This window comes from Equus asinus, chromosome 20 (assembly GCF_041296235.1).
Source record: "Equus asinus isolate D_3611 breed Donkey chromosome 20, EquAss-T2T_v2, whole genome shotgun sequence".
NCBI classification, from domain to species: Eukaryota; Metazoa; Chordata; class Mammalia; order Perissodactyla; family Equidae; genus Equus; species Equus asinus.
Genome location: NC_091809.1, coordinates 21487751 through 21512592, shown reverse-complemented (window position 1 = coordinate 21512592; position 24842 = coordinate 21487751). Strand labels below are relative to the sequence as shown.

The following is a 24842-nucleotide window of genomic DNA, read 5'->3' as shown; positions in this document are numbered from 1 at the left end:
TTGTTCCATGTAAATTTTAACATTCTTTGTTCTTTTTCCATGAAGAATGTCATCGGAATTCTGATTGGGATTGCATTGAATCTGTCAATTGCTGTAGGTGCAATGGACATTTTAACTATGTTAATTTTTTCTGTGTGTCTTTTCTGTGTATTTATCACCTTGCCGCAAGCTTTCTATACCTTTGTCACATGTTCAGATAGAAGAACGTCTTTCAGCATTTCTTTGAGGCAGGTCTAGTGGCGAACTCCCTCAGCTTTTGTCCCTCTGGGATAGCCATTATTTCTCCTTCGTATGTGAAGGATAACGTTGCTGGATAGAATATTCTTGGCTGACAGTGTTTATTCTTGAATATTTTGAGTATATCGTTTCACTCTTTCTTAAGCCTGTCGAGCTTCTGCTGAGAAATCCCCTGATAACCTACTGGGGATTCCTTTGTAAGTTATTTTCTCCTCTATGGCCACCCTTAATGTTCTTTCTTTCTAATTGACTTTTGATACTTTTAGTATAATGTGTCTTGGAGGAGGTCTTTTTGCGTTGAGATAATTAAGTGTTCCCTTAGCTTCATGACCATGTAGATCCAGTTCCTTCCCCGGGGTTTGGGAATGTCTCAGCTCTTATTTCTTTAAATAAGCTCTCTGCTCCCTTCTCCCTCTCTCCTCCTTTTGGGATACCCATTATCCTTATTTTGCTCTTCCCAATTGAGTCAAATATTTCTTGTACGATCTGTCCATTTTAAGAACATCTTAATTCTCTCTCCTCTCCCACCAGAATCTTTTCTGGATTTCTATCTTAGAGCTCAGTAACTCTCTCTTCCATATGGTCTGCTCTATTTCCAATGCTTTCTCCTTTATTCTCAATCTTATTTATTGTGTTCTTCACTGCTGGTTTTCCAAGTTCATTTTTTTTTTTTTTAGAGTTTCAATCTCTTTGTTGAAGCACTCCTTTTGTTCATTAGTTTTATTCCTGTGCTCAGTGAACTGTCTTCCTGTGTTTTCTTTTAACCCATTGAGTGTCTTCAGGACAGCTATTTTGAATTCTTTGTCATTAGTTCACAGTTTTCTGTGAGTGCAAGTTAGGTTTCTTGAAAAGTGTCATTTTCTTTTTATGGTACTGAGTTCCTGTAGTTTTCACAGTGCTTGATGAGTTGTTCCCCTGCTGGCACATTTGGGTACCAAAAACCTTTTTTACTTAGTTAAGTCTTTGTTTATTTTGATTCTGAGCTACTTCTGGTTGTATTCCAGAGCCTTCCACCCTCCACTATCTGTCAGGAATTTTCAGTGCCCACCTTGTGCTGCTGTTGACTCTGAGGTTGCTGGTACCTTGTTGCTTATGATACTGGTGTAATTGTGGCTGTCACCCCCAAGGTCACTTGTACTGTAAGGTCGTCTGCTACTTCTGGGGTTGCCTAGGTCGTGGGTTCTGCCACTGCGGTGGGGGTAATGGGAAAAGTGGGGTGGGAGCCAGGGTCATGGCAACCTCTGTGACATCTGGGTGTCTGCAGGCACCCCTGCTATGGTCAGGGCCTGAAGTTGCAAGGGCTTCTGAAGCTGGAGGGCACCAGGGTTATGGGCCCTGTTGTTGCCGTTGCCTGGCTGTCTGCATGCTCTCCATGGGCTCATGCACTGCTGCCACATGTGCCCTCTGCACTGTTACTCCCGGGTTCTCTGAGAATACTGGACAAGTCCTGCTGGGGGTGTTCAGTTTGTGGGTATTGCTGCTGCCGCCGAGTGGGACAGGGTTATTGGTGACAGTAGCACCGCCACTGCCCCAAGGGCATGGTTACCTAAGTCATGAACACCACTGTGACTCCCTGAGTCTGTTTCTGGTGCCTACGCAGCTCCTGAACTCAGGTTACTGGTACTGCAACTGCTGCCTGGGTCCCCAGGTGTTGTGTGCAACACTTGTTGCTGGCAGGCGTCTTCCTGGGGGCACTGCTTTTGGGGTCTAAATCAAAGGCACCACTGTGGCTCTTACGGCCTCTGGTCTCAGGTGCTGGTGGGAATCCTGGAATCTCAGGTTATGGGCTACACCACTGCTGGTTGGCAGGGTCTTGGATTCAGCCCTTGCTGCTGGCAGGAGCAGTGTCAGATGGGGCTGCCACCAGGGTAGTGGGAGGGGGCTCATTTACAGGTATCATCCTGGGGCCTACAGGAGCATGCACTGCCTGGGTTCCTGGGGCTTCTTTTCATGAGTGTCACCTCAGTTCCAGGGGCCTCTAGCTCCAGCTGTGGCCATAATTCCTGGAACTTCAGTCTTAGAGGCTGCTGCAACTGCTTCTCTGGTTCCACCACATCTAAGAAGTCCAGTCAGCCCACCTTCAGATGTATAGATGTGTGAATTTTTCTGGCATTCTAGTGTGCTGTGCACAGAGTACTTTGTTGGTCTACAGATGTCTGTCCTACTGCTTGTATCTTAGAGGAGAGAGACAAAGGGAACAACTCACTCTGCCATGATTCTGACATCACTCCAAAGGTTCTCGATTTTTAGCACAAAGAAATTAATCTTCAAATAAGGAATGTGAAAAGGCAGTTAAACATGAAGAAAGTCTATGGAAGAAGTGAGTAAATATAAAAGCCATGTGGCTAGAAAATGGAACTGATAAGTAAAATGAAAAGGTAGTTGTCTGAAAAGAAACATAAAATAGACAAATGTTGGGCAAAGTATAATATGGCATGACCCCTTTCCCAAGGCAAGGCAAGGACACAGACCTACTAATCTGAGTGTTTCCAACCAAGACCTGTGGGGGCTTCCCTGTCCTTGAATGTATTCTGAGTTTCTTTTGGAAAAACAGTGACACTTCTTATCTTTTAGAGTCAGATGTGGAAGACCTAATGATTATTTCTCCTTCCCCTCCCTCCCTCACATCCTTTATTTTCTCACCTGCTGAATCATTTTTGTTTATCAGTTATGAATTGGCATGTTACTTATTGCTTTATTGTCTATATTGTCCAATAAAGTGTTGCCTAGGACATTTTCTGTATAAGTGAGTGCTCTCAACTGAGTGCCTGATAGAGAGAAATAAGTTCATTATTCACTGTGGGAATAAAAGAATAAGGCAGCAGTAAGAACTTAAAAGGATGCCCAGAGCTTCAGATTTCTCCAGTATCCATTAAGGGAAGCTCAAGAATATTGACCATATAAATCATTTTACTTCACGTCATATCCCCGGTGGCAATCTTGACCACTGCTGTACAGTAGAATGTGTAAATCATGTTTATAAGGGAAATATTTACTTAAGCATGTAAGTAATATAAAAACACTGTGATGTTTTACATTTTTTGTACATTTGAAGACTTCTAAATTCTCTGCATACTAAATTTTTATCAGATGTACTTGAGTTATCTTTAGAAAACACAAAATTTAAAGTTGAAAGACTATAGGGGCCGGCCCAGTGGCGCAGCGGTTAAGTGCGCACGTTCCACTTCTCAGTGGCCCAGGGTTCACCGGTTCGGATCCCGGGTACTGACATGGCACTGCTTGGCACGCCATGCTGTGTCAGGCGTCCCACATATAAAGTAGAGGAAGATGGGCATGGATGTTAGCTCAGGGCCAGGCTTCCTCAGCAAAAAAAGGAGGACTGGCAGTAGTTAGCTCAGGGCTAATCTTCCTGAAAATAAATAAATAAATAAATAAATTCTCAATCAACCTGAAATTGATTTTTGTTTATGACAAAGCATGACAAGCTTATTGACGTGGTTTCAGATTCCACATTGCAACGAATCTGTGAGAAATGACCACTTGTTACTTTTGGTGCAGTATCAAAGAACATTATCCACAATTATCTGAAGAGGCTGTAAAAATACCCCTTTTCCATCTATGTATCTGTGCGAAGCTGAATTTCTTCATATACTTCAATCACAACAACAGGTTGATTAAAAGCCAATATGAGAATCCAGCTGTTATATGTTAAGCAGTCACTAAAGAGATATGCGAAAATGTAAAATAATACCACTCTTTTCTCTAAATTTTTTGTTTTGGCAAATATACTTATTTTTTAAAAATAAAAATATTTATGGGGCCAGCCTGGTGAGGCAGCGGTCAAGTTCACACATTCTGCTTCAGCGGCCCAGGGTTCGCTGGTTCGGATCCCGGGTGTGAGATAGCACCGCTTGGGAAGCCATGCTGTGGTAGGTGTCCCACACATAATAGGTGTCCCACACATAAAGTAGAGGAAGATGGGCACAGATGTGAGCTCAGGGCCAGTCTTCCTCAGCAAAAAGAGGAGGATTGGTGGCAGATGTTAGCTCAGGGCTAACATTCCTCCAAAAAAAAAAAAAAATTTATGTTTACATGTAATGGTTTGTTATTTTTAACAGATGAGTAAATAACAAATATTTTTTAAAACTGAGTTTTAACATCACTATTGAAGTTTAACATTGTTTTAAAAGACCTGGGCAGAGCCTTAAGACATTTTACAGAAATGAGACAAATTTATTTCAGAAGAATGGGTACAGAGATAAAGACAAGACTGCCTAAGAATCACCTGAAACTATTAAAATTCATAAATAAATAAATTTAATTAGTAAAGTAGAAGAATATTATATAAAAATACAAAATGGTTTTTCTGTTACCTACTATCATCAGTTGGATATGTTAAAAATAACAGAAAAGAATTCACATGTTGAGATATAAAATTAGACTTGAAAAATTAAAAAAGTTTCTGAGGATTAATCAGGGAAAATATATTAAAATAATACTGAAACACTATTTTCCTCCCCTCAGGATGGCACATATTTTTAAAGTTCAATGATAAGCAAGCATGTGGGAAAACTGATACTTTATTACACAGATAGGAGTGAGTATAAATGGTAACAACCAATTTGGAAGAGAAATAAATGTATTTATAAAAACAAAAATCAGGCCGGCCCTGTGGCCGAGTGGTTAAGTTCGTGCGCTCTGCTGCGGTGGCCCAGGGTTTCAATGGTTCGGATCCTGGGCGCAGACATGGCACCGCTCATCATGCCATGCTGAGGTGGCATTCCACATGACACAACCAGAGGCACTCACAACTAGAATATGCAACTACGTTCTGGGGGGGATTTGGGGCAAAAAAGCAAAAAAAAAAAAATTGGCAGCAGATGTTAGCTCAGGCACCAATCTTAAAAAAAAATCAGCATACCCAGTTGCCTAGCAATTCCCCTCTTGATACCTAGTCTAGAAACATATACCACAAGTACCACAAGGATATCTATCTATCCATCCAGCCATCCGTCCGTCCATCCATCCATCCATCTACTAGATAAGGCAACGCTAGCTGCTGAAACAGATAAGGCCTGAAGTCCAGTGCTAGCACTAAACGTGGTGAGATGTGAACGAATTGTAAACCTATTTTGTGTATTCTTTATATATTCTGAATGTAGAATTGACAGACTTTTGTGGTAGATTACATGTGGGCTATGAGAGAAAAAAAAGCATGAAAGACGATGCTAAGGATTTTGGCTTGAGCATCTGCAATAATGGAATTGTCATTTATTGAAATGGGGTAAGACTGGGTAGGAGTGGGTATTGGGAGAAATCACGAATTTAGTTTTGGGCATCTCAAAATTAACACGATTCTCACAGTAGTGGAGATGTCAAGCAGGCATTTTAGACACATGCCAAAGGTTGAACAGTACCCCAAATTAATCATAATAGAATTTTAAAAACTTTATTTTGAAATAATTTTAGACTCAATGGTGTTGGTTTGCCGTCTCCTTGGGAGCTTCTTGGGTGTAATCTAAAACCAGCCCCCACACTCAGAGGGCAAGAAGAGACCAAAGAAAGAGAGAAACCACTCCAGACTGGGAGGTGGCAGTTCTAATGAGTAAGGGAACTTACTTACGAGGCTCGTCTGGGCGGCTGCAAGATGAGTAGTTTTCTGCACCTGCCCAGCAAATCTTTAAGTTTATACTGAGGCCTTAACTGAGTTCCATCACGCATACACCATCTAGATAGTCTCAGCACCACATTTCTATCTCAAGGCTGAATTTGGGGCAGTTTCTGGAAACAGGGAAGGCAAGCAGAATGCATACTCCAAGGACAGGGGACGAAGTGGGGAGCCTCCGATTGTCTGGGTTCAGCTGAGTATCAACTGGCAGTCACACCTTCTTGATGACCTCCTGTGACAGAGAGAAATTACAAAATTAGTACACCCAGCTTCCCTTAATGACAACGTCTCACGTAACCATCATCCAGTGATCAAAACCAAGAAGTTGACATTGGCATAATGTTATTAAACTACAGACCTTATTAAGATTTTACCAGTAGAATAATTTTTATTTAATAATTCTGCTAAATAATTCATATAATTGAGGATACAGGGGCAAAATGATTTCCATTTAATCCAGAACAAGGCAGGGTTGCCCATATAGTCATGCTTATTCAATGCTACTTTCTAGATTCGGGAGTCTTAGAAATAATCTGTATAAATAGTGGAAAAGAAGAGACAAGATTATTTCTATCTTTAGTTTTATGTACAGAAACACAAAACATTCTGTTTTAAAACTATGAGTATTCATTTAATTTTCCCAGGTTACACTAGACACAAGACAACACCCCTACACCACACCGTGGCCCACGTACACACATAAGCTCAGGTAGGAACAGAAATGGGAAAAACTTCTGTTCTCAAGAGCGAGAACAGATTTTAAAGATTAGAAATAAATATAACAAGAAAGGGACAAGACCTACATGAAGAAATCCTATCCAAATCAATGAAAGAAGCTGTGAACAAATGGAAAAAATTACTGGGTGAGAAGATTTAATGTAAAGAAAGAAAAACCAGTCCTCTCAAGATTAACACAGAAAGGTAAAATAATAAAAAATAACATGATTTCAAATTTTACATGAGGAATAAACTCCAGAGAACAGCCAAGAATCTATTGAAACAAAAGAAAATGAAGAGAGATTTGCCTTGATGGTGTTCTATAGCCCAAGGGTGAAGCAAGATGACTCTGAAACCAGACTACCTGAGACTGAATTAAGGCTTAAACTCTCTGTGCAAAAGCTTCTTTTTTTTCAATCGCAACCTGAGGATGAGAATAGTACCAGTTTGCAGAGTAGCTCTGAGGGTAAATAATTTAATAGAGAAAACTCTCAAAAAAATTAGTCATTCCTATTACCGTTATGAACACATATTAAAACTTATAAAATGACTGCAATCAAAACAATATTATATTAGGGGCTGGCCCAGTGGCGCAGCGGTGTTGGCCCTCAGCTAACATCTGCCAATCTTCCTCTTTTTGCTGAGGAAGACTGGCCCTGAGCTCACATCCGTGCCCATCTTCCTCTACTTTATATGTGGGATGCTTACCACAGTGTGGCTTGCCAAGTGGTGCCATGTCCGCACCTGGGATCTGAACCAGTGAACCCTGGCTGCCGAAGGGGAACATGCACACTTAACTGCTGCGCCACTGGGCTGGCCCCTCATTCTATTTTCATAGTTTCTCTTAGTTTGTTCTTCTATTACCTGCATTTCCTATAAATTGGAAGCTAGATCTAGAGTGGTGGTTTTCACTGGGGGCGATTTTGCTCCAGGGGGAAATTTGGCAATGCCTGGACATTGGTTTCTGGTTCTCATAACTGGGCTTCTGGCATTTAGTGCACAGAGGTCAGGGAAGTGGCTAAGCATTCTACAATGCACAGGTCACCACCCCCAAAACAAAGAATTGGCTGGCCCCAAATGTCAACTGTGTTGAAGCTGAGAAGCCCTGGCCTAGAGCAGAACGTCTGTGATGATGGAGATCTTCTATATCTGTACTGTTCAATGTGGTAGCCTAGAGCTACCTGTGGCTATTCAGCACTTCAAATGTGGTGAGTGTGACTGAGAAACTGAATTTTCAATTTTGATTAATTTAAATAGTCACATGTGGGTAGTGGCTAGGTTATTGGACAGTCTGGGTTACAGGTTTAACCAAATTCAGGGTAAACATCGTTTCAAGACAGCAAGGGAGGAAGAAAAGAACTACGAAACAGCCAGAAAACAGTTGATAAATGCCATCAGTAGGTCCTTACCTATTTATAATTACTTTAAATGTAAATGGGTTAAAGTCTGATCAAAAGGCACAGACTGGCTGAATTGATAAAAAACAAGACACAACTATATGCTGTCCACAAGGGACTCATCTCAGCTTTAAGGATACACATGTGCTCAAACTGAAGGAAGGGAAGAAGATATTTCATGCAAATGGAAACCAAAAGATTGCAGGAGTAGCAATACTTCTATCAGAAAAAACAGACTTTAAGTCAACAATTGTAACAAGAGACAAAGAAGGTCACCACACAATGATAAAGGGGTCGATTCACCAAGAGGGTATAACAATTGTAAACATATATGCACCCAACATCAGAGCACTGAAATATATTTAGCAAATACCAAACACTGAAGGGAGAGATGGACAACAAAACAATAATAGTAAGAGACTCTAACACCTCACTTTCAACAATGGATAGATCATCTAGACAAAAAGTCAATAAAGAAACTTTGGACTTGAACCATACTTTAGACCAAATGGATTTAACAAATATATACAGAACATTTCATCCAATGGCAGCAGAATACACATTTTTCTCAAGCACACGTGGAATATTCTCCAGGAAAGATCATATGTTAGGTCACAAAATAAGTCTCATGAAATTCAAGAAGATAGAAATCATACCATATATCTTTTCTGACCCCAAAGATATGAAACTAGAAATCAACAGGAAGAAAGCTGGAAAATTCACAAATACGTAGAAATTAAACAACACGCTCCTGAACAACCAATGGGTCAAAGAAGAAATCAAAAGGGAAATAAAACAATCTCTTTTTTCTGGTAATCAATTTGTCTACTGTAGAAAACAAAGACAAGCAAAAACAGAGAAAAAAACCCCGAATTCCATCAACTACATAATACCATTATTTATCATTTTCCTATGCACATATTTTTCAATAAAATAAGATATTATGTTTTGTAATTTGCTTTTGAAACACAATCAGCTTTCCATGTATTTAATTTTTTTTTTTTGAGGAAGATTAGCCCTGAGCTAACATCTGCACCAATCCTCCTCTTTTTGCTGAGGAATATCACCCCTGAGCTAATATCCATACCCATCTTTCTCTACTTTATATGTGGGATGCCTGCCACAGCATGGCTTGACAGGCGGTGCCATGTCCGCACCCAGGATCCGAACCGGCGAACCCCAGGCCACTGAAGGGGAATGTGCGTACTTAACCGCTGTGCCACCAGGCCGGCCCCTATTTAAATATTTTTTATGACATCCTCTTAGTAGTTGCATTGTATTGCTTCACATGTGTAAGCTAAATTTTAACCCATGCTGTGTTTTAGAGACACATTTCCAATATTTCTTGCTATTGTTACTGAAGTCAGTATCCTTGTAGTTAAATCTTTTACCTATCTATTGTATTTTTTCCATAAGATAAATACCTAAAAGTGGCATTGCTGAGTCAAAGATATTCACATTTGAGGATTTTTAATTTGAATTGCCAAGTATATCTCCAAAAAGTAGAACTCTATATTGCAATCAGAAGTATAACACCTGATAATAACAAACTGTATCATTACTGTATGTAAAAAAAATCTTGAAACAAATAATCTTGAAAAACAACATAGCAAAACTTATGGGATGCTACAAAAGCAGTTATGAGAGGGAAGTTTATAGCAATAAATGCCTTCATTAAGAAAAAAGGAAGATCTCAAATCAATAACCTGATTTTATACCTCAAGATACTAGAAAAAGAAGAACAAATCAAGCCCAAAGTTAGCAGAAGGAAGGAGATATGAAAGATCAGAGCAGAAATAAGTGAAATAGAGAATAGGAAAACAATAGAAAAGATCAATGAAATTAAGAGTCAGTTTTCTGAAAAAATAAAAACCTTTAGCCTAGACTTACCAGGAAAAAGACACAGGATTCAAGTAGATAAAATTATAAATGAAAGAGGAGACAGTACAACTGATACCACAGAAATACAAAGGGTTGGAAGAGATTAATATGAACAATAATATGCCAACAAATTGGACAACCCAGAGGAAAAGGTTAAATTCTTAGCAACATACAACCTACCAACACTGAATCACGAAGAAATAGAAATTCTGAACAGACAAATAATGAATAAGCAGATTGAATCAGTAACTAAAACCCTCCCAACGAAGAAAAGCCCAGGACCAGATGGCTTCACAAGTGAAGTCTACCGAACATTTAAAGAATTAAAAATAAATTTGTTATGGGGTTGGTCCCGTGTGGCCGAGTGGTTAAGTTCATGCACTCCATTTCGGCGGCCCAGGGTTTCGCTGGTTCGAATACTGGGCGCAGACACGGCACCACTCATCAAGCCATGCTGAGGTGGCATCCCACATGCCACAACTAAGAGGGACCCACAGCTAAGAATATACAACTATGTACTGGGGGGCTTTGGGGAGGAAAAGGAAAGATAAAATCCTTAAAAAAAATAAAAGAAAGGAAGAAAGAAAGAAGAATTAACATCTGTCCTTCCCAAACTCTTCCAAAAAAGTGAAGAGGCAATACTTCCAAATTCCTGTTATGGGGCCAGCACTGTCCCAATCCCAAAGTCAAAGAGCGCCCAATAGCGGAGGTCAAAGTGCAATCGCACCAGCAGGCAATGGTGTCTTCCAGGCCCCCTCTGCCACCTAGTGAATCCAGTTGGTAAGCCAACAACTGTCCTGTGGCATCTCTTTCTCATTTGGGACCCAACAATTCTGCTCACTGTCCAGTTGTTTTAATCATACTACCTTGGGTGAGGTATGGTAAAGGGAGATGCAGATCGAGAGGGAAACCAGAAAGAGTTTTACACTGTTGTTATATTCACATTTCCCTGGGGGAAAACACAGCACTCCACGCAGGGTCACTTGGTGTAAGCACTGAGGCTGGTCACAAGGCGGAAGAAGGGAGTGCAGCTGTGGGCAAGCACCGTTGCTGTGGTTCCCATGGGAAGGAAGGGGCATGACAGAGTCAGCAGGCTTAGGACTGCCCAGCTATATTAGAAAGTGGTTCCTCCATGACATTTATGTTAAGAGTGACTGTTAGAGATTATGGTTTGGGGCTATCTAAAGTCTCCAGATGTTTTGGGGTGAGCCAGGTTTACTTGGGAACAGCTAATAGCTAGTGACCATTTTGTAGCTGTGAAAGCATCAATTTGCAGAAATTAAAAGTATGGTCAAAACATACTGGCATGAGGATAGACATAGAGACAAACGCAACAGACTTGAGAGGTCAGAGTGTACCCATATATCTGTAGGGGATGGGTTTTTGACAAGGGTGTGAAGTCTATTCAGTGGGTCAGAAAAGAATCTCTTCAACAGGTGGTGGGACAACAGGATTTTCACACGTGAAAGAATGAAGTTGGACCCCTTCCTCAAGCCATATACAGAACCTAATTCAAAATGATCAAAAACCTAAATGTCAGATCTAAAACTATAAAACTCTTGGAAGAAAACATAGAGTGAAAGCTTCATGACATTAGATTTGGTGATGATTTCTTGGGTATGACATCAAAAGCACAGGTAACAAAATAAAAACAAATAAACTGAAGCTCGTCAAAATTACAAACTTTTGTGTATCCAAGGACAATAACAAGAAAGTGATGGGGCTGGCTGGGTGGTGTAATGGTTTTGTTCACACACTCTGCTTTGGTGGCCCAGGGTTCATGAGTTTGAATCCCGGGCACAGACCTACACTCCACTCATCAAGCCACGCTGTGGTGGTGTCCCACATACAAAACAGAGGAAGACTGGCACAGATGTTAGCTCAGGGACAATCTTCCTCAAGCAAAAAGAGGAAGATTGGTGACAGATGTTAGCTCAGGGCCAATCTTCCTCACCAAAAAAAGAAAGAAAGAAAAGAAAAAAGAAAAAGAAAGTGAAAATACAATCCACAGAATGGGAGAAGTATTTGTGAATCATATATTTGATGAGGAATTACTATCCAGAATATATAAAGAACTACAATTCAACAACAAAAAACAACCCAACTCAAAAATGGGCAAAGGACGTGAATAAACATTTCTCTAAAGAAGATATCCACATGGCCAATAAGCACATGAAAGGATTTTCAACATCACTAATCACTAGGGAAATGCAAAACAGAACCACGAGACAGCACTTTACACCTGTTAGGATGGATATTCTCGAAAAAATGGAAAATAACACTTGCTGGTGAGGATGTGGAGAAATTGGAACTTTTGTACATAGCTGGTGGAATATAAAATGGTGCAACTGCTGTGGAAAACAGTATGGAGATTCCTCAAATAATTAAACAGAGAATTACCATATGAGCCAGCAATTTCCCTTCTGGGTATATACTCAAAAGGCTTGAGAGCAGGGGCTCAGATATCTTCACACCAATGTTCACAGCAGCATTATTCACAATAGCCCACCGGTGCCAAACTCAAATTTTTGCACACGCCATTCTCTTAAACATAGCCCAAGCAGGGAAATACTTAGCCATTTAGAGCCTGCCTGCTTTTTGGACCCCACAAAAGTATGTCCCAAATCTGCTAGCCAGAGATAAGATAAATCCTGGGGCTATAAAGACCCAGTAGCTGTTGCCCTTCAGAGCTTTCTGGCTCAGAGACTCACCACCTGGGTGCTGAGCGACATCGCCTGTTAGTCACATAAGCCCCCTCTGCCACTGCCTTCTCCTGGAGAGGCACTTCCCTTCTGAGTGGTGGCGTCCATGCCATAGCTTCTGTATTTTCTCATACTGTGAGAGAGTGTCCCCACGTGCAAACCTGGCCAAGTGCTGCCCAAATAAGGCTTCAGTGTGCCACTGCCACCTCACGGTCACATCTGTTTCCTTAATCAGCTCAGAAATCACTTAATACCCTACGTATGGATATGGACCCTCACCCTCCACCCCCCACATTTAGATCCTTGATCCATTTGGAGTTTGTTTTTGTAAGTGATGTGCGGTATAGATATAACTTTATCTTTTTCACAGACGGCTGACTAGTTGTCTTAAGGTTTTTCATTAAAAACCTCACTTCTGCCCCAGTGATCTGCAATATCAACTTTATGAGCTGAATTTCCATATGCTCTTGCGTCTATTTCTAGATGTTCCATTTTACTCCATTTGTCTGTTTCCTGTTCATGTGCCAATACCACCTTTTTTTTTTTTTTTTTGAGGAAGATTGGCCCTGAGCTAACTACTGCCAATCCTCCTCTTTTTGCTGAGGAAGACTGGCCCTGAGCTCACATCCGTGCCCATCTTCCTCTACTTTATATGTGGGATGCCTGCCACAGCATGGCTTTTGCCAAGTGGTGCCATGTCCACACCCGGGATCCTAACCGGTGAACCCTGGGCCACCGAAGCGGAGCGTGTGCACTTAACTGCTACGCCACTGGGCCAGCCCCCCAATACCAGTTTTAATTACAGCAGCTTTATAATAATATGTTTTAATGTCTGTAGGGCATTATCACTTCATTTTTCAGTGTTTTCTTGGATACCACTAGATGTTTGTTCTTCCATATAAATGTTAGTATCAATTTAACAAACTTCATAAAAAAAGCTAGTTGGCGAAGGTGGTCAAAAGGTACAAACTTCCAGTTATGAAATAAATAAATTTTGGGGATGTAATGTACAGCGTGGTGACTATAATTAACAATACTGCGTTATATATTTGGAAGTTGCTGAGAGTAGATCTTAAAAGTTTTCATCATAAAAAAAAATTTCCTGACTATGTGACATGATGGATGTTAACTAAAGTCACTGTGGTAATCATTTTGCAATATGTACATACGTATATCAAATCATTATGTTGTACACCTTAAAACAATGTTATATGTTAATCATATCTCAACGAAACTGGAAAAACATAAAGTTGAAATGACTATTGGGGTTAACAGAAAAATAAAGGAATCTAATGCCTTAAAAAAAAAAGATGAGACTATTTTCTAGACACCCTCATTATTACGGCACACTGGTCCAGAAAGACAAATTTACACGAAAATTCCAGCACACTTATTTCATTAAATTACCAGGAACTTATGTAGACTTTTGAGTTATCTTTGCAAACACATATAAATCAGAAGTTAGATTTCAATCTGTTAGTCTAGCAATTTCAAGTGTTGCACATATATATAAAGTGTTTTTACCAAAACATAAGGTGCTGAAAGCAAATTCATCAAAATAATTACTATTTTTTAGAAAGGCTTATTCGCGTTTTTATTGGGATTATGCTACATTTCTGAATTAACCTGTGGAGAATTGCTATCTTTAGGATGTTAAGTCATTTTATTCAAGAACAACGGATTTTTTCCCACTTGTTCAGTTTGTGTCTTTTAAGAGTTTTAAAGTTCCTCATGTAGGTCTTGTAAGTTTCTTGTTAAGTTTAATCCGAAGCATCTTTTTCTTGCTATTATAAATGAGTTTTTCTCTACCATTATATCACCTTACTGGTTACTGTTTGGGTAGATGAAGGCTATTGATTTCCAGATGACAATTCCATATCTTGCTAACTTACTGAATTCTTCTATTGTTTGAATTAATTTTATCATTGATTCTCTAGGGCTTTCCATGTATAGCATCGTATCATCTGTAAAAAGAGATAGTGTTACTTCCTTTGCAATTCTTATGTTTCTAATTAATTTATCTAATTACATTAGCTAATGCCACCAGTGCACACTTAGACACAGAGCCACACATGCACATACATGTATACACACACAGACATACAGATACAGATATAGGCAATCATTTTATGAAAGTATTCACCAATTTCTTTTTTGAGTACTTATGTCAGTAATCAGTGGTGAATTTTGTCAAAGGCTTCATCAGCATCAATGGAGATAATTATATGATTTTTCTTCTTCGGTGTACTGATATGCTATATTTTTTAATGGATTTCCTAATAAGTGAATCAACCTTGCAATCCTAGAGTAAATTCCACTTGAAGTTTTATTATTTTCTTAATGGGTTTTCATATTCTATTTGCTAATATTTAACACAGCTCATTCAAATCAATATTCATAAGTGATATGGCTCTGTAATTTTCCATTTTTTGTACTCTATCAGGTTTTATCTGAATGTTATACTTGCTTCATAAAAGGAGTAGGAAGTTTTTCTTCATTCTCATTGCCCTTATTTATGGAGTACCGGGAATATCTGAACGCCGAAGTTTTGGTATAATTCCCCTATCTAAAACTTCTGGGCTTATATTTATGGTCCACTGATGATTGAAAAGGGTGTCAAAACAATTCAATGGGGGAACAAATAGTCTTTTCAACAAATGGTACTGGGACAGCTGTATATCCACATGCAGAAGAATGAAACTGGATGCCTACCTCACACCACACACAAAAATTAACTCAAAATGGATCAAAGAACTAAATGTAAGTGTTGAAAGTAGAAAAGTCTTTGAAGAAAACATAATGGTAAATCTGTGATCTTGGATTTGGCAATGGTTTCTCAAATCTGACACCAAAAACATAAGCAACCAAAGAAAAAACAGACACGTTGGAGTTCATCAAAATTAAAAATTTCTGAGCTTCAGAGGACACCATAAAGTAGTGAAAAGACACCCTTTTGAGTGGGGGAAAATATTTGGAAATTCTATGTATGATAAGGAGTTGGTGTCTAAAATGCATAAAGAACTCTTCGAATTCAATAATAAAATGATAGATAACACAGGTAAGACATAGTCAAAGGATGTGGATAAACATCTCTCCAAATAAGATTTGCAAATGGCCAATGAGCACAAGAAAAAATGCTCAATATCTTTAGTCACTGGGGGAAAATTAAAATCAAAACTACAATGAAATAGCACTTCACACCAACTAGGATGGCTATAATACTTTTTTGAAAAAGACACTAATACATGTTGACAAGGATGGGATAAATTGGAACTCTCATATACTGCTGGGGAGATTGTAAAACGGTTCAGCCACTTTGGAAAACAGTCTGGCTGTTCCCCTAGAGGTTAAACATAGTGTTATAACATGACCCAGCAATTCCACTCCTAGATATATACCCAACAGATGCGAAAACGTCCACAAAAACCTGTACACGAATATTGGATAGGGTTACTCACAATGGCCAAAAAAGTGGAAATGACTCAAATGTTAACCAACCGATAGGAATATTATTTATCAATTAAAAGGAATAAAATACTGATTTATGCTACAACATAGAGGAACTTCAAAAACTTTATGCTTTGTGAACGAAAACAGTCACAAAAGACCACATGGGATTTTTTTTAACTTGTTTGAAATGGTCAGAACAGACAAATCCATAGAGACAATAAAGAAATTGTCCTACAGTTGCTTGTGGAGATAGTTTCACAACTTTGCAAATATAAGAACCACTGCATATACACTGTAAATGGGTGAAGTGTATGGTATGTGAATTATATCTCACTAAAGCTATTATAAAAAAAAAAACCATCCCCAAACCAACCAACCCATCTGGTTTTGATACTCTTCCTAGTGTAAGTTCCTACTTAACTTTTTCTATCTTGGTTTCATTGATATTCTATTTTTTGGTGTTTTTTTTTTTGAGCTTGGAATTTGTTTTTTTATTATTCTCTCATTTTTATTGATAAAAGTGTTTAGGAATATGAATTCTCCTCTGATCACTGCCTAAAAGGTATCCCGTATTATTTACAATAGCCAAAAAAGTGGCAACAGGCCAATGTCCATCAACCAATGAATGGATAAACTGTCATATATCCATACAATGGAATATTATTCAGTAATAAAAGAAATTAAGTACGACACATGCTACAACATGGATGAACTTTGAAAACATTATGCATGTGAAAGAAGGCAGACACAGAGACCACATATTGTAAGATTCCATTTACATGAAATGTCAAGAAGAAGCAAATGCAGAGAGACAAAAAGTAGATTAGCTGTTGCCTTGGGCTGGTGGGTGGGGTAGCGGATTATGGCTAAGCGTGTACTGGGTTTCTTTCTGTGATTACGAGAATGTATTAAAATTGATTGTGGTGATGGACGCACAACTATGAATATATTAAGGGCCACTAAATGGTAAACTTCAAATGGGATAAATGTATGCTATGAGAATTCTCTAACAAAACTAAAGGTCTAAAGAAAGAGCTGAGTGATTTAGGGGGGTAGACCATTTGACGGACAAGCAGGCTTACCTTTGCTAACATGTGCACACCGCTGCATCGGGCTGAAGAAATCACGAGAAAGGCCAGTCGAAAGGCCTTTGATGAGCTTCCTGCAGTCGGTACACAAAGCCTGGGCTCTGACCCCGCCCCGAACCACGCCCTCCCGGGACAGCCATGACGCAAGCCCCGCCCTCCGCGTCCGGCCGGCTTCTAACTCGGTCCCCAGCGCTCCGCTCGGTCCTCCAGCTCGGGTCCTGCTCTCTGGCCCTGGTCTATTTGAAAAGCCTGCTCTGGATCCAGGTCCAACAGCATGCCTGCCTCTTGGGCGCAAGCAGCCGCCGCCCCCGTTCGACCCCATCTCCATCGCACTTCCTGATCCCTGAGCTCCGGAGGCCCCGCCCCTTACGTTGAGCGCGGGGCGGAAACCGGAAGCGGAAGTCCGTCTCCGTTTGCTCTCCTCTAGGTTTTCCCTTGTGTCGGCGTCAAGTCTCGGCGCTCCGCCCGGGCTCCTCCGGCTTCTGGGGATCGCGGCGCCTCAGCCCCGCTCGGACCCGCGCCCGAGGCTTCCTGGGGCCCCCGCGGTGCCCCCGAGAGCCTCTGCCTTCTCCGCCGCGCTGGTCGGGCCTGTGGATCGGGGCCCCCGTGGGGGAGGCTTTTCTGCAGCCGCTGTGCGCCTGTCTGCAAAAGCTGCCAAAGCAACCTCGAGTCCTTCCTCCAAAGGGAGGAGCGTTTTGATCTGGAAAACGGCCCAGCGTCCTCCTCTTCTCACCGGCTTGGCGACTGCGGCGCGTTCCGGTGAGCTCTGGACGGAGAGGCTCTGGCAGTGGGCGTCCGCTAAGTATGATAAATTGTTTAGATGTTACCTTGCTGTCCGTTGACCGTTGTTAATATCTTGCATATCTGCTGTATCTATACATCTATCTCCATGGGTGTAGGATAAGCTCTTGGAGAGTCAGGACGTGGAAATAAGTTGCAGACATGATATTTGACCTTTAGTGCTTGGTTAATTGCCTCACATGTGACGATGAGTTATGTATGTACGTAATAATTCCTAAACTTAATACCCGAAATGAAAACTCAATGGAAAATGACCGAGAGGTTTCAATAGGCTCCTCAATAAAGGAAATATGTATATAAATGGATAACAAATATGTGAAAAGGTGCTTGATATCATTAGCAAGCAGGTAAATGCAGATGAAAATCATAGTACGGTAGTACTACACATACTGAATGGTTAAAAGTAAAACTGAAAAAGAATGACAGTGCCACGTGTTGGTTAAGACGTGCATACGCTGCTAGTGGAAACACATTTTTGAAAAGTATCATCTAAATATGATTGTTGGTCACACACCAATAATGCATGCCCATGTGCACCCACTAAACGTAGAGGCTATAGCATCATTATTTGAAATATCCCTAAAACGGAAATAACCCAAAGTGGACCAAGAGAAGGATGGGTGAATGGTGGCATGTGTTTTCTGTGGCATACTCGTCAGCAAAGAGAAGGACCAAACCACAGGTAGAGAGTGGCAGCAACTTGGATGAACCTCACAAATATAATGAGTGAATTATAGCACAAAAGACAGACAAAAGAATGCATGCTGTTTGATAGTTTCTTTAAATTTCAGAAATAGGCAGAATAGTCTTGAATGTTAAGTGTCAGGATAGTGGTTGCGATTGGGAGGCATGGAGTTAGTGATTTGGAAAAGAGACAAAGAATATGCTGGATATGGAAATGTTCTATTTCTTGACCTAAATGGTGGTTACCTGAGGCTGTTCATTTCTTGATAGTTCATTGAGACTTTCATTCACGATTGCCTCCTTTTATCGTATGTATGTTGGAATTCAATAAAAGTAGTTCAAGAAATAGAACTAAACATTCTACCTCATACGGTTGAGTGAGAAATACAGAAGTAGAATAAAATGTACTGAAAGGATGAATAAAAATAAAACCAATACCTAATGGAAAAAAAGTAGAACTGATCAGTACATGAAGAGGTGAAAAGATGAAAAATATATTATATAATAGTCTTTGTAGTTAACTATGAGAAAATATGGAAAAGCTTTAATTTCAGCATAAAAGAAGAACAGTGACCTGATTCAGATCCTCTTGGAGTGGCCAACATTAGAAATGTATTTCGAGTTTTTTCTAAAATCATGATTTTCAAGTTTGAATGTCTTTGGGTCAAAATTGGAACAGTAATGTTTTAAGTAAGTAAAGTATCAATGATCACGGTCCTCTGAAGTGGTTATTTCCCTGTTCTGTCTTTATCTTACCTCTAACCAGTCTTGTCTCTGTATCAGGAATATATTTGTGTATGTGTGGTACATTATACTTTAATGAGATTGATTCTTTTTTTTTAATTATACTACTCATCGCTAGCTGAACTGTACCCTAAGAACTATGCCCTCCTTAGTGCCTAGTACCTGACCTGGCATAAGGAAGGCCCTTACTAAGTGTTTGCTGATTGCATAAAGGAATAAAAGACACGGGGACAAAGGTTCTAAGTCCAACCACGCTCTAGCAGGGAGTACCCAGGGAGACTTGGTTTCATAAAACCTTTTGTATCTCTCCTCTTCACTCTGCCCAGCAGAGGGTCTGGACTGAATTCTGGTCATATCAGAAATAACAGCAACCACAGAAGAGCAGGCTCATGACACACTAACCTGTGTCTAGTCCTGGTTCACGTTTCCTAACTGGTGATGTTGGGCCAATTATTAACCCTGTCTAAACCTCAGTTTTCTCAGTTACTAAATAATACTATTAATACCCAATTTGGAGGGTTGTTGGGACAACTAAAGCAGTTTATGTAGAACTTCTAACAGGTGCTTAGTAAATGGCAGTTATTAATATTTGCGTGGTATAGTATTAGACAGTTTATAATGGCTGCCACATGTTTTATCTGCAGACAAATGGCTGAATAGTGATGTTTGACGACTAAGGAAAATTGTCTGCTGCTTAATGATCGATGTTGTGAACCAGTTACCCAGACACTCTAGTATATGAAGAGAAGTCGAGATCAACCTCTTAACTTAAACTTCTCTGAAGTGATCTTCTGAGCAAGAAATGGAACGTTCTGGAAACTCTCATTATCAGATTCACAGGATCTGACTCAAATGAGTGGTGAGTCCTTGATGATGATGCTTTTCAAATCCTTTGCTTCATGTAGTTCCTTCACAAATGGTAGATCCAGTGTTCAGGGGCTGAGCAATTGTGCAGTGGGCCAGATGAAAGGGAGTGAGATGGCCAGAGTGTGTGTAAGTCAGGGTCCTGGGATATGGGACGCAAGAAGGTGTGTGTGCGCTTTTTGGGGGATAAAATTTGAATTTTAAAACATGAATTTTATTGTGTGTGTCAGACAGCTCTGCCTCTCTGTACTTTAATTTGTGTAACTCTAAGATGGAATTTTTAGCCTGTCCCTCATGGGTGGTAAAATCCAGACAACCATTTTCCTCCTCCAGGTAACACAGGACACTTTGTCATATTGTGGAGGTAGTGTGTTTGTGGTCTTCTGTGCATGGGGTGGAACAACTTATAAGCATATGATTGTTGGAATTGGGTTGGCTCCGAAGTTCATGCCATTCTTCTCTCTGAGGTCGTCTTTCTAGGAACCCTTTCTGTCTTCACAAGAGGAAAACCAAAGAGACAAGAATGCTGGCTGGGTTACCGATACATTCTTCTCAGGCAAGTGGAAAGTTGATCTTTCTTTAAAATGTCATGCTTGTTTCCATCAGGTAGCCATGTCTCCTAGAAATGTCCCCAAGCTTTTCAAAGCAATGAATGGCTCTGCTTAGGGAATGAGCCCCAGGTGAATTTCTCCAGGCCGCGTGCCATCTCAGAGTATCCGAGGATCACACTGGATGTGATTCTTTTATCTCAATATTTATTAATTCTGTGTGATCCTCAATCCTGCTTGTTGGCTTATTGTTTTGCTGTCATGACAGATCTTAAGCAAGGATATGAAGGCATCTCATCTCACAGAATTTGTGTGTCGCTGTGGAAATAATTCATTTGTTACCAGATTTTAGAGTGTCGCATAATGTTCCTTGCTAACCGCAGCCTATAAATAGAGGAGGAATAAGGCAAGAAGGGTCAGTGGTGTCGGGAAATCCACGTGACTGGATGTGATGACCAGGCATTGTCTGTATAGCTAGAGAGGAGAAGAGGTCTGGGCCCAGGGGTTCTGTAGGCTTCTTGTCTTCCTTCCTCAGTCGCTCATGCATCTTTCTGAGAACATCAAAGAAAATGATATTTATCTGAAGCCGACCTGTGTCGAATGATTTAGCACTTAGTGACCTTCGAGGACGTGGCTGTGGATTTCACCCAGGAGGAGTGGACGTTGTTGGACCAAACGCAGAGAGCTCTCTACCGAGATGTGATGGTGGAGAATTACCGGAATCTCCTGTCCGTAGGTAAGGCCGCCAGCACGTCTCCACGGAGCCCGGTAGGAAATGGGTGTTTCCTAAGCCCCTTCGCTGTCACATGGGAAGACTGTGATAAACAAGACAGACAGAGTCCCTGGCCGCATGGGCCTCACGTTTAGAGGATTCCTCGTGAAAATGAAGCTCTGTCTAAAGAAATGACTTTATTTCCTTTAGAGACTAAAAACCTTAAGCCTTTAAATGTGGATGAGGTTGGCCATGTTTTCAGGTCTTTGAGATCTCCCGTCATTTGAGGGCACAGAGAGGGAATGTGCTGGCATTTTTGTTCCTTTTAAGTAGCTTGATTGCATTTATTTAAAATTTGGCAGGATCACCTTGCTGTCTGTAAAGGTAGACTTGAGCGTCCTCAGAAACTGAAGGCTACAGTGTTGGTTCCGGATCAAGGACGTGTTTTTTGTGTCTTGCGAGGTCCTCTGTCTGTATTTTTCCCTTGAGCAGGGTACAGATCGTGCAAACCCAACCTCAGCTCTGGATTGAAAGGGGCAGACGAGGTGAGGACAGGAGCCAGAGGAGTTCTGCAGGGTGAGTTCACAAGCAGATAGGGCTTTATGAAGAGCCTGCCAAAGGGGCTGGACCTTTGAAAATGTCACTTTGCAGACTTTTAAAGGTATACTCTTTCTGAGAAGGCTGAGGCCATTTGGTTTCTTTCTTTCTTTTTTTTTTCTTTGAGGAAGATTAGCCCTGAGCTAACATCCACCATCAGTCCTCCTCTTTTTGCTGAGGAAGACTGGCCCCAAGCTAACATCCATGCCCGTCTTCCTCTACTTTATATGTGGGATGTCTGCTACAGCATGGCTTGATAAGCAGTGCGTAGGCCCACACCCGGGATCTGAACTGGTGAACCCAGGGCCTCTGAAGCAGAGTGTGCAAACCTAACTGCTACACCACATGGCTGGCCCCCGTTTGGTGTCTGAGTTTCCTCAGGAACCTTCAACTCCCTTTTGTTGTTAAATTTCTGTTGATCTCACCCTTTTTTTGTTCTCTTAGAAAGATCTGTCTGGCTTATTTAAAATTTCATTACTCGCAGGTAGCTCTTTTTTACAATACCTTCCTATCTTGTTTTCCTGATTTTTTCTTTTTTCTTTTTTCTTTTTTTTGCTGAGGAAGATTCGCCCTGAGCTAACATCTGTTGCCAGTCTTCCTCTATGTTGTATGTGAGCCGCTGCCATAGCGTGGCCTCTGACAGATGAGTAGTGTAGGTCCACGCCCAGGAACCAAACCCAGGCCACTGAATTGGAGCACGCTGAACTTAACCACTAGGCCACCAGGGCTGGTTCTCTATCATCTTTTTTGTTTACTGTCAGCCTTAGTTTTCCAGAGTATTATGTTTTGTAAATTGCCTACAATTTTGGTACCAGACCCTTGTCATTGCTGAATTCCTAAAACAGCCAAACTCTCTGTGGTCCAAACTCTTTGTGGTCTTTCCTTTTGTTTCACCATTTTTATAATGTTTCATTCATATTTACACATACACATGTGCCATATGCTTTTGTTTGAGGTGAAATACACATAAATTCACCATTTTAGTGAATATAATTCATTGGTATTGAGTTTATTCACAGTGTTATGCAACCATCAGCCCTTTTTAGTTCCAGAACATTTCCATCAGCTCCAAAGCAAACCCTGTAGCCGTTAAGTAGTCAGTCCCCGTTCACCCCCTCCCCCAGGCCCTGCAACCTCTAATCTTCTTTCTGTCTCTATGATAGATTTACTTCTTCTGTGTTTGTCATATAAGTGGAATCATACAACATGTGAACTTTTTGTTTCTGGCTTCTTTCACCTCGCGTGATGTTTGTAGGTTCATCCGTGTTGGAGTATGTATCCTTCATTCCTTTTTATGGCTGAATACTATTCCATTTCAGGACTGTATCACATTTTGTTTATCCAGTTATCCTTTCCTGGACATCTTTTTTTTCACCTTTGGCAATTGTGAGTAAATACTGCTGCCGTGAACATTGATGTACAAATATCTGAATACCTGTTTTCAACTCTTTTGGGTACATAACTAGAAATAGAATTACTGGGTTGTATGGTCATTGTATGTTTAGCTTGTTAAGGGTTACCAAACCATTTCACACAGAGGCTGCAGCATATTGCATTCCCACCAGCCATTTAGAAGCGTTCCAGGTACTCCACATCCTTGCCAACACTTCTTTTCTTTTGTTTGTTTTTTTTTAATATTCACCCTCCTAGCAGATATGAAGTGGTATTTTATTGTGGTTTTGGTTTGCATTTCCCTGAAAGAAATGATGTTGAACATCTTTTCATGTACTTGTTGGCTATTTCTAGATCTTCTTTGGAAAAATGCTGATTCAGATCCTTTGCCCATTTTTTGCATTGGGTTGCTTCTTGTTGAAGTGTGGGAGTTCTTTATATACTTTTTAACAGTGGACCCTAATCAGATAAATGATTTGCAAAATTTACCTCCCACTCTTTAGGTTGTCCTTTCGCCTTTTTTTTTGTGTTCTTTGATGCATAAACATTTTTAATTTTGATGACATCCAATCTATCTATTTTTTTCTTGGGTGTTTTTGGTATCATATTTAAGAATGATAAGAATAGATGTAAAGATTGGACATTGTCAAATCCAAGGTCATGAAGATTTACTCCCATGTTTTCTTCTAAGCATTTTATAGTTTTAGCTTTTACCCAGATTTTTATCATTTTGAGCTAATTTGTGTATATGGGGTGAAGCAGGTTCCTTATTTGATTCTCTTCCATGTGGCTATCTGGTTATCCCAGCATTGTGTGTTGAAGAGACTATGGTCATGGCCCACTTGTTGACGTCAGTTGATCCTAGATGTGTGGGTTTATTTCTGGATTCTCAGTTCTAGTCCCTCCATGTACATGTCTGTCCTTTTACCTGCTCCACATGTTTTAATACTGTACTTTTCAGCTCCAGAGTTTTATTTGGTTCTTTTAGTAATTTCTGTCTCTTTATTGATAGTCTGCCTTTGGTGAGCCATCGTTCTTCTAATTTCCTTTAGTTCTTTGTCCATGGTTTCCGTGAGCTCTTTGGGTTGTTTAAACAAATTGTTTTAAGCCTTTGTCAGGTAAGTCCAATGCCTTGGCCTTTAGGGACGGTTTCTATTACTTTTTTCCCTGTTCCTTATCTCGCTCTCTCTCTTTTTTTTTTTTTTTTTGGTGAAGAAAATTCACCCTGAGCTAACATCCATTGCCAATCTTGCTTTTTTTGCTTGAGGAAGACTAGCTCTGAGTTAAGATCCGTGTCAGTCTTCCTCTATTTTGTATGTGGGATGCCTCCACAGCATGGCTCATGAGGGGAGTAGGTCTGCTCCTGGGATCTGAACCTGCGAACCTGGGCTGCCAAAGT

The 24842-nt window shown here is 40.4% G+C and overlaps 1 protein-coding gene across 10 annotated transcripts in view; it reads left to right on the top strand.

The window, feature by feature from the left end:
- Positions 1-24842, top strand: part of LOC106824496 (zinc finger protein 846-like) — a 34774-nt gene that overhangs the window by 5719 nt on the left and 4213 nt on the right. The window contains exons 1-5 of one of the 10 annotated variants that reach the window (XM_070491954.1): positions 17475-17860; positions 19975-20189; positions 20675-20750; positions 21352-21478; positions 21947-22030. In XM_070491954.1, coding sequence (XP_070348055.1) covers positions 20718-20750; positions 21352-21478; positions 21947-22030 — 244 coding nt within the window. In that variant the 5' untranslated portion in view covers positions 17475-17860; positions 19975-20189; positions 20675-20717. Of the gene's footprint in view, positions 1-17474; positions 17904-19974; positions 20190-20661; positions 20751-21351; positions 21479-21943; positions 22031-23418; positions 23438-24842 lie in introns of those variants that run through there. The other 9 variants (XM_070491951.1, XM_014830802.3, XM_070491953.1 and 6 more) reach the window with 9 other exon arrangements.